The sequence below is a fragment of the Cryptotermes secundus genome, unplaced genomic scaffold (assembly GCF_002891405.2).
Source record: "Cryptotermes secundus unplaced genomic scaffold, Csec_1.0 scaffold426, whole genome shotgun sequence".
In the NCBI taxonomy this organism is placed as follows: Eukaryota; Metazoa; Arthropoda; class Insecta; order Blattodea; family Kalotermitidae; genus Cryptotermes; species Cryptotermes secundus.
Genome location: NW_019744113.1, coordinates 361,575 through 372,284, shown reverse-complemented (window position 1 = coordinate 372,284; position 10,710 = coordinate 361,575). Strand labels below are relative to the sequence as shown.

The 10,710-nt window shown below is 43.8% G+C and overlaps 1 protein-coding gene across 7 annotated transcripts in view; it reads right to left on the bottom strand.

The window, feature by feature from the left end:
• Positions 1 to 229: 229 nt before the first annotated feature.
• LOC111874460 (solute carrier organic anion transporter family member 74D) overlaps positions 230 to 10,710 on the bottom strand; it is a 66,878-nt gene continuing 56,397 nt past the window's right edge. For all 7 annotated transcript variants that reach the window (XM_023869983.1, XM_023869979.2, XM_023869981.2 and 4 more), the window contains 3 exons: positions 7,180 to 7,283; positions 4,147 to 4,242; positions 230 to 2,125 (listed from right to left, as the gene is read on the bottom strand). In XM_023869983.1, coding sequence (XP_023725751.1) covers positions 1,791 to 2,125; positions 4,147 to 4,242; positions 7,180 to 7,283 — 535 coding nt within the window. In that variant the 3' untranslated portion in view covers positions 230 to 1,790. The remainder of the gene's footprint in view (positions 2,126 to 4,146; positions 4,243 to 7,179; positions 7,284 to 10,710) is intronic.

The following is a 10,710-nucleotide window of genomic DNA, read 5'->3' as shown; positions in this document are numbered from 1 at the left end:
TAGATGTAAGTCTATTGTAGGTGTTCTGAATCTGTAAAGCAATGTAAAACAGAAGAGGAAAGGTTTATTCGTGGGGGATAAACATGGTTTCCAAATATATTATCTGCGAATGTGGATCAACAACCATTATTATTTTCATTTACTGGAGATGGTAATCGACTTGTCGTTCCATTTTTAGCCCACATTTATTTTAAAAATATAAATGAAAGCTGATGAGATCACGTTGTTGTTTTTTTTTTTTGTTTGGGAGTATCCCCTCATTACAACATTTCAATACCTACTTCGCAACTATATACATCATGGCACCAGAGATAATCTCAGTGGCTTCATAAATCTCTCCCATCAGTAATACCAACATTACAGCCTCTCAAATTGCTGACGCAAAACCGTAATATTGGTTGAACGCATGTACCAATCTTCATGAAACTTGATATGTATATCAATGAAGTCATCTCAAGGGGTACGTCACAAATTTCCTCCATCAGTAATACCAACATTACAGCCCCGTAATATTACTTGAATTCCCAGACCGATTGTCATAAAATTTCGTATGTATTTCATATCATATGAGACCACCTCAACAGAGCACTTCATAAGCCACTCCCATTTATAATACCAGCACCGCAGCCTCTCAAATTATATTGTTTTACTGTCTTTGTTACACATACATACTAAAGTTTTATTTCTATTTGTGGTATCATACATTTAAATTAGAGTAAAAGGAAGGCAGGAGGTTAGTTCTTGTTCTTGCCCACCTTCTACTTATCTCTTGCACGCAAAAAATGCAGAAATGGGGGCTAGTGATTCACAGAATAACATAGGCCGACAGGCAAAGCTAAGGAAGAATACAAGACTTGACGTCTTCTCGGTGGTGAAAATTGAAATTGTGGCTTTCTGGATTATGATACCATGTAAAGGTAAAAAACTGCCTCAGGTACTAACACTTCTGACTTGTATGTCTGAGGTACCCAGTTCGAATTTCTACTGGGATATTTATAATACATCCGTCGAATCAAATGCCAGGATTTTACTAAGCCGTCACGGCTTCCTTCCTCGCCGCTTCTAATTCACCGTTCACTATCATCCAGTTATACCGTAGCGTGTAGAATAGTTGCTATGCAACGAATGCGAGATAAGAAAATATATCCGCGCCGTTTCAAGGCAACGGCTCGGTAAACGCATTCCCGTCGTAATGGATATGCATGCAACAGTCGTACAGCAACAGAGAAATTGTGTTCTCTGTGATCCACGCCGCGATAATTGCTGCGTAATGGCGCCGTAAACACGCCTCTACAACAATAGAAGAGCTGCGTTTTCTATGTGGCCCGTGCCGAGAGGTAATAAACGAGACGAAATTTATAACTGAGTCAGCTGATAGTCAGGCGGTGAAGAGAAGACTAGGTGCTTGACGTGAAATATCCGCCAGTCAGTTGGAAGAGCGCTCAGTTTAAATTCCGGCTGCGAAGTGAAGACTTCATGTGTGAAATTTTGAAGTGTTTAATTCAGTGAGACTGTTATAGTTCCTGTGTTAAAATCCGTTACCAAGAAACGGCTAGTGGACACTGTAATAGACTGTGTGTGTCAGTGATTCGTAAATTATAGTCAGGGGTCGTGAGTGATTAATTGGTCAATAAATCGAATCACGAATGAATCACTCAAATGCATGAAAATATATTCTGAACTACCGGCAACGTCATTAAATAAAATACAAAATTAATTTTATTAATATTATCATAGGAACAGTAGCCTAATCTTAAAACCTAACAGACCCTGCATGTATTGCCGTAAGTCTAGTACAAACTAAGCGGTCTGTTTGGAGAGGATGTTTCCATGCTGTCCTCCATGTGATCACTGAGATCCATAAGATTGAATCTGAACTCCTGTTCCTCTGGCTGTCTCATTTGCTCTACCTCTCTCCTCAGCGTCACACCATCCTCTCCTGACATGACTGGATCCTCCTTGCGACGTTTTACAGCAGGAGTGGCATGTCTCGAGCTGATCTTTGGATCCCTTCTTCTGGGAAAATCGGCCATTTCGAGACCATCATCTTCGTCGCTGTACAGGTCCAGATCACGAGCAAAATGCCAAACAGCTCCACTAAGTAAGGCACAGACGAACATTAGACCTGAAAGAGAGGTGAAATATTTCAGTATTTAAGGGCAAAATAAATTATTTAAACTACCTAACTAAACTTGGGACACGCGGTTGCGTAGTTGGTTGAGGCACTATGCTACAAGCCGGAAGGTCGCGGGTTCAAGCCCCGATGAGGTTATTGGATTTTTTGTTTCAATTGACCTAATCCTTACGGCCGCACTATGGCCTAGGGTTTACTCAGCCTCTAACAGAAATGAGTATCAGAAATTAATTAAATAATTTTCCTGGGGAGTAAAGTGCGGCCATCTATGAGCCGATTGTCTAGATAATGTGGGACGTCTCACAACCCTGTGGGTCTTCACGGCCTGTTACGGGGATAGCTTTACTTTTTTTTCAATTAATTTTTTTTGCCTAACTAAACTTGTCAGTTTGGAAACCTATTTTCCTCATTTTGTAAGACAAAAGTTTTGGAAAGAATTTATGATGACTTGCTCATTCCGTAAAGCAGGGCTCTTCTTGAGAATAAAGCAAATACTTGGTAATCCGGATTAATTGGACGAGGGAGGACATCCGGATTAAGCTATAACAAAACACTTAGAACACATCATCATCATCATCATCAGTAATCTGTCAAGACGACAGGTCCACAGTCTCTTTCAAAACAATTCCTCCAATTAATGCGATCTAGAGCTTTCTCCTTCAAATGACAGTATCCTCTTCTGTCCCCAAGGTCATCCAGCATCTTCTTACGTCTTCTTCCTCGTCTTCTTGTCACTTCTATCCGCCCATCTATCTTTCCTTCGATAGCTTCTTTTAGAAGGCAGTTTCTGCGTAAAACATGACCAATCCAATTAGCCTTCCGTTTTCTTATTTCATGTAGGATATTCCTCTGCTCACTGACTCTAATTAACACTTCTTCATTTCTCACATAATCGGTCCAACTGATCTTCTCCATTCTTCTCCAACACCACATTTCGAAACTTTCCAGATGTTTCTGATCTACTGCCCTAAGTGTCCATGTTTCAGCCAACAAATGGAAAATTTAATAACTAGTGCTGATGAAAATAAATATAAAAATTTCATCGTAGAGTCTTTATTTAAAACCAATGACACGACGATATACACATTTATTCATGTATAGAAGACTGAGAAGCTGTATTTGTTTTTGAACGTAATAATGCAGGTTTGAAGAAACTGTCAAATTTTGTCTCAACAGATTTCAGCTGCTATTCTTCAGTTGGGCTTTCCCTCGCAATTCTTAGATGTTCATAACACTCCTTAACTGTGAACAGCATTTTTCACATATAGACCCGGACTATCCGACATGCGGATTAAGCATAAGAGGATCAGCGAGGGTTTACTGTTTTGTATTTGAGCATCCGGCTTCACTAGTTGAGCATTTGATGTATAATACAGTCCTGCAATGCAGCACTTTCCTAGCTCGTTGGTTAGAATATCACATACTCCATTTATGTATGTATGTATACTGTACATACTCCTCTTCGAGGACCACCATCTTGTCGTGGAGAGGTCTGCGCACAGAGGCCTAGGCTGGAGTGGGGTGTAAGCTCCTGGTATGCCAAACATGCCAGGCAGGTCAAAGGATAGGGGTCAGAATAACTGCAGTCCCTAGTCCTCAAGGTTGGGGGTTGAGTGTGGGGTTAAGAACTCTACCCCGTTTCATTACCGTTTCAACAACGCTCTTTATGCCTCATGACCCACCGCATGGTACCCGCTGTAGGACTGACCGAAAGGACGGGATACATGTCACTGCGGTCATGTAGGAATCAGGAATTATATTGTAGCATGTAGACCCGTTGCCAGGCAACGTGCGCGGAATATGCAAATATACGGCAGCCGTTACTGAGTAAAGGCTTCGCAGACAAACATATTTACACGACAATTGAACTATAACAATTAGAAGTGGTGTTTTCTATGCGGTCCTTGCCGATGTTACATAAGGAGTAGAGTGGAATGTAGCGCTTTCAGTTGAGTTCAGTAGGGTGGAGTGAGTTGGTATATTTATCTTGATATCTAGTTTCATATACTCACATCCTGAGGTGACGTTGATATAAAGTCCAAGCTTTTCAGCATCGTGCAGTTTACATTCCTCTGTACCACTCACACCCCGATACATGCACGAGGAGTCTGGAACAATATGATCCTCTCATTACACTATGAAAGACAAGAAATCAAGCATAAACAAATTTATTTTAAATAATCCAATTATTTATATGGCCTCACATGTTTCGGCTTTCGGGGCCATCTTGAAAGGTTCAACAGCAAAAGGAACTTAACTTTACAACTGGTAAGTATCTCGTAAGCTTAAGCTCTACAGTCACGGTCATGACGACAAAATAGGTTAAAACTGTTCATATTTAAAAATTATCCGTAAACGGTAAACAAAAAACAACTTCGTGGCCTGTAGCCCGCAAGTGAACTATACCGACCGAGTGACCGCCGCTTGTCGGCGTAGTTAGTGCCAACTTTTGCGGATAGAGGGTGTCGCGTGGCCAGCGCAACGGATTCCCCACGGCCGTTAATCTCTGTTTTCTAGACAGGAGCCGCTATTTCCTTGAAATAACTCCTCAATTATCCTCACGAGGTTGAGTGGACCCCATTTCAGACCGACTACTTCTCAGAAAAACTGGTAAGCGCCGGGAATCGAACCCGGGACCTCTGTATCTGTAGCCAGGAACTCTGACAACCTTGACTACACAGGCGGTCTATCCGTAAACGGTAATCTCTTTTTTATCTTCTGATTGATACGTTTTTATTATTGATTGGTAAATGTCTGCTAGTATTACAAAGGAAAGCTATTTTAATATTATTCACAATTATATTAGTTTACAGTAGATGGGCTGTCATTCCAAGATTAACACAAATTTTCATTAGTGCAGTTCGTTCCAGGTTTCCAAATCATAAGATGTAGATTTCACTCAATAACTCCAGGGAAAACGGCCCTTTTCAAGAAACTGACATTTGCTAAGTAGAACGACATGTTCCCATTATTTTACGGAACCCGAACGTTTATTGCCATGAAGAAAGCAGTCTGCTTTTACCGTTCTCACGGTCTTGTCGCTTGCAGATTTCTTATACTTTTTCTTCTACCCTGAAGATGGAGGCGATACGTTCCTCCGAAACGTCGGTTAACACCACTTATACACGGTGCCAAATCCCAGAAGACTGCTTTCTTCATAGTCACCGCCGTGAAAGCCTCAAATCTTACGTTCATTGCCATGTTCACGAGAGCCCGCGACTGGTCCCTATCCTGAGTCAGATGAAACCAGTCCACATCCTCCCATTTTAGTCCCTTGAGATCCAATTTTATACAATCCGACCCTACTGCAATTACTTCAATAACATTATTAGGGGGGGAAATGAGATAAATTTATGGGTGACAGTTGAATCAAAGCGCTGTATGTCACGTGGTGACCGTGTGGCTTTAGTACGCTTAAGTTAAGAATTCGTGTTCTTGAGTAGAACCGTGCGGTCTTAATCTCAACCGGCCTTTTGCCTTGACCAAAATCTTACTCTAGTTTGAGCTTGTCAACTGGGGAGCTACGTGGGGGCCGGTATAGCTCAGTCGATATAGCGACTGGGCTACGGGCAGAATGAAGGAGGAGTAGGGGTAACAGATTTCCCTCTTCTCCGTAACGTCCAGATCGGCTGTGCTGCCCATCCAGTATACAATACAATGGGCACCGAAGGCTGTTTCTCCGGGTGAGAGCAGCACCACTCACCTGTACCTAGCGTCGAGGCTAAGAACGGCGGAGCTATAAATCCACTCCCCCCATAGGTCTTCAGGCGTGGTGCTTAATTAATTAAACTCAGGGATAAATTTATTCTTTTACTGGGAGTATTCTCAGAAATACCGGCGTCATTCCTTGTGACTTGTTAATACGTCATAACCGGAAACATCTAAATTCCATTTCCAGCGGGTTAAAAGTCTGCTACGAGAAAGGTAAAAATATCTTAACATTTTCGAAAAAATAAGAGCTAATAATACTTACACTTTTTTTTTATTTCACTTGGTGGGGGTGGAGTCCAACTGGGTCAACTCGGCATGGCGGCCACTGATTGGTCTATTGTAGCCTGCCCCGGGTGATTATGATGATGGAGAATTTGGTGAAATGAAGATTGGCAGGGGAAACCGAAGTACTCGGAAAAAACCCGCCCCAGCGCCACTTTGTCCACCACAAATTCCACTTGACCAGACCCGGGATCGAACCCGGTACAATTACACGTACAGCCGGCATAACGACTAGGCTACGGGCTGGACGACAGAGGAATCGGGGTTCGATTCCTGGCAAGCGTAAAATATTTTTGCCTTATCCATAACGTCCGGACTGGCTCAGGAACCCTTAGGGTAAAATGGCAGGGGCGTGAAGCTGACCACTCATTTCCATTAACACCGAAATTAAGAAAGGTGGAGGTATAACTCTACTCCCCCAAAACTTCTTCATGGCATGGTGTTTAATTGATTAAGTCCAGGGGTAACTTTACCTTTGCCAGAAAATAATGCAATTTTAACCTGCTATAAGCCGGTTACGGTAGCCGAGCGGTCTAAGGTATGTACTGTCTTCGCTCCCTTGGAAACCGGGATCGTGGGTTCGAATCCCACTCAGGGCATGGATGTTTAGTTTGTGTGTGTGTGCGTTTTTCTGTGTTTGTGTACAGGTAGAGGCCTTGCGACGAGCTGATCACCCGCCCAAGGAGTCCTACCGTATGTGTAAGATCTAGAAAAACCGAAGTCAACGGAGTAGTTCATGGAGGTAGGCCTAGGCCCACTGGGGCTGTAGTGCCAAGGAAAAAAGAAACCTGCTATAAATCCGCGTGTGTGCGTGCGTGCGCGTGTGTGTGTGTGTGGAGAGAGATTGACAGGGTTAGAACTGCAATCAAATTTCAGGAACAAACACAGAGTCATCTCCGCAGATCAGAGACACGACGGTCCAAAACAGTCAGAGAACTGTGTATAGAGGCCATAGAGGCCATAGCAGTGTGGGTCAGGATCTGCTACTGGTTGCGCACGCATCCTGTCACGAGTGCTGCGCTACGTATTTGGAAAGAATGGCTGACGGTTACCTGCCATCAGTCGATACAGCAAGTTTCCAGGTATGTAGGCAACGAGACCCACAAGAGTGAGCTCCAGTCCAACCGCGAGCGACTTGTCCTTGGGTTGCACGCTCCTATGAACATGAAATCGAAAGTTATGAAAACAAGATTGTAGTTCTGTGGTTTATTTTACGATGCTGTGGGTATGTACACTTATACAGAGTGTCCCAGTTTGGTGCCATACTTCAGGGGCGTACTGAGGGTTCCCTATAGAATAACTTTGAAACAGGAACCCATGTCCGAAAACGTAAAATAGCAGCGCTAGGACGGCATTTAATATCATTTTGTTTAACCTTGGTGCATGCACAGGCATATTACCCCCTCCAAACTCTTAAGACTCACCTGCTAGAGTGGATGTTGGAATTGGCGTCCTCCACTTTCAATGCATGCGTTACATCGACGAAAGAAACTTTGGGGCACCCTTTCAAATATTAAAGGTGTCTCACGGAATACGTCACATGCAACAAGTATTCTGGCCAAAAGCTCGAATTCATTACCCACAGGCGTGTCGTAGATCAGGCTTTTCACATGGCCCCGGACGAAATAGTCCAGAGGTGTCAAGTCTGGGGATCGGGGTGGCCAAGGCACTGAGCCTCCTCTTCCTGTCCAACGACCATGAAAAGCAGCTTCCAGGTAGTCTCGTGATACAGTACTGAGGTGTGACGGCGCTCCGTCATGCTGCATCCACATTTGCCTCCGCACAATCAGAGGCATGTCTTCTAGCAAAGTCGGAAGGATACATCCAGGAACACCTTGTAAAAGGGCCAATTGAGTCGCGATGGTAGGAGGAAAAGCCCAATCAAGTGATCACCAATGATGCCCGCCCAGACATTGACAGAAAATTGTGCCTGGTGGTAACCAACTACAGTAACGTTGGGGTTTTCGTCAGCCCAAACGTGGCTGTTTCGACAGTTGAACCAGCCATCTCTAGTAAACTGCGCTTCGTCTGTGAATAACAGGTGATTCAGGAAGTTGGGCTGATGTAAACACTGGTTCAGTATCCACTGACAAAATTGAACTCGCGGTACGAAGTCAGCTGGACCTACGCCGTGGACTCGCGTTGGATGTTACGGATAAAGTTGTTGGTCATGCAGGATCCTCCAAACACTTGATTTTGATGTCTCCACAATTTTGGCAATGGCACGGGTGCTGGTGGATAGCTGTTCCTCTATGCAATGCAGTTCGACACTGAGGCGCCAAGTTTAAACGAAATGATTTTAAATGCCGCCATAGCGCTGCTATTTTACGTTTGCGGACATGGGTTCCTATTTCAAAGTTATTCTATGGGGAACCCTCAGTACACTCCTGAAGTATGGCACCAAACTCCTGGGAAAGCCTGTATAGCGTTGAATAGTAGGGTGATTGGTGAATGATGATAAGGAAAGAAGCAGTTGTGCCATAATCTTGGTACTGTCACGTAATTTCCATGAACAACTAAGAAATTCCATGAAAACCCTTAGTTATGATAGCCGGTGCCCGGCCGTAGATTCGAATCGAGTACCTCCCGATTATGTCTAGAGCATTATCGGTAGACCAGCCTCCTCGGTAGCACATCCGTCAAGGAGGGTAAGAAAAAGCGCTAGAGAACAGAAAGAAGCAAAAGAGAAAGAAGGAAGGTGGTGAGAAAGAAACACTGGATGGAAATAGGAAGAAAAACGAAAGGTAGAAAAGAAGTTTTTTTTTTCTAGGCAGTCCGTTCAGAAAGGGCTCTTGTGAACACGGTAATGAACCTTCGGGTTCCATAAAATGCGGGGAAATTCTTGAGTAGCTGCAGAATTGGCAGCTACTCCAGAAGGGCTCAGCTCCATGAGTAAGCAAGTAAGTCCTTTCAGAACAAGGCATTTCAAAAACACATGAAAGTACCCGTCCTACTTACGCCCAAATTGTACAACGCTAGAGAAACTAGAACCGAAGTCACAATCTGTAAAACAGGAGGTCTTTTTTGTTTTCCTTGGAACTACAGCCCCAGTGGCCCTAGGCCTACCTCCATGAACTTCTCCGTTCACTTCGGTTTTTCTAGATCTTACACGTTCGGTAGGACTCCTTGGACGGGTGAACAGCTCGTCGCAAGGCCTCTACCTGCACACAAACACAGAAAAACACCACAAAGATCCATGCCCTGAGTGGGATTCGAACCCACGATCCCAGTTTCCGAGCGAGCGAAGACAGTACATACTTTAGACCGCTCGGCTACCGTGACCGGCAGGAGGTCTTTTATTAATACATATTTTTAGCGTAATGATTTATAAATATTATTTTCGTTTTATATACTGCACTTAAAATAGGTCTGAAACTTAGCACTGTTACTACTACTACTACTACTACTATTACTGTCCGGTCGAGTATCCTTCCTCAGGACATATACACGTAAGGTGGAGAAATGAGGAGCAGTTCAGGTAAGGCTCTAGGATCGCTGGCGCGGAAGTGTGTGCACTATACTGCTTACCGTGAAGGCGTTCGCTACATTTAGGGTCGAAGAGTTAATCAATTAACGTATTTATTTGGTTAAAAACCTCTAAATTCATTTCTTACATTTATTTTCCGACTGTTAATGACGCTGTATCATCAGAACTGTAGCAGCCACTGGAATAGAGTCATATAAACTTAGACAGAACTGTATCTCTCTTTGTCTCTCCGCCGCTACTGAATGACGTCACATTCCCAGCATGCCTCATAGAGCAGGAATACGATACTCGGATTGTATTATTATTGTTTATTATAATTATTACTGACGTCATCCCAGTTCGCGAACACTTCTATGTCAGTCTGGAAACTTAAAAAAAGATAGACATGTCTCTATGCTTAATTAATTACGCTCCACGCAATGAATACATGTGGAGCAGTGGAGGTACAGCGCCACCATTCTTGACCTCGGCATTAGATGGTGACCAGAGCCGGTCTGGTTCACACTATAAGTATGATCCATGTCGACATGATGAGTCTTTATTATTATTATCATCATCGGTGTAAGACGCTACATAAAATGAGTTGCAAGCTTGCAGCTATCCGGCTTTCAGAACTTTATTTATAAGATATTTTGCACATCTTGGACAGGGGATTGGCCGGTCGCATGGCCTCTACCTACACCGGACAACATAAACACAGAAGAAAACGTAGACAGACAGACAGATACCCACCAAGTGGGATTCGAGCTTACGATACAAGTACACGACTCGGACCGCGCTCTCAGTGTGATCAGCGGTTATGAAACTTTGGATATAGTAATGGTTTACATCGCTTCATGTAGCTGATACTGAACATATTATTATTATTATTATTATTATTATTCAAGGTGTAATGCCCTAGCGGCGCAGGGGGGACATGGAGGTATCCCTCCCGCTGCTGCCGCCGCTGTAATGCCGTGGTACAGGGGGGCGTGGAGTCAGCCCGCCTCTGTCACCACTGTAACTCCGCATGTAGGGGCCGTGGAGGTATCCTTCCTCGCCTCCACTAGTTATGTCGTAAACTGGTACTCCTGGTAACGTCGCGCCGTCGGGGGTG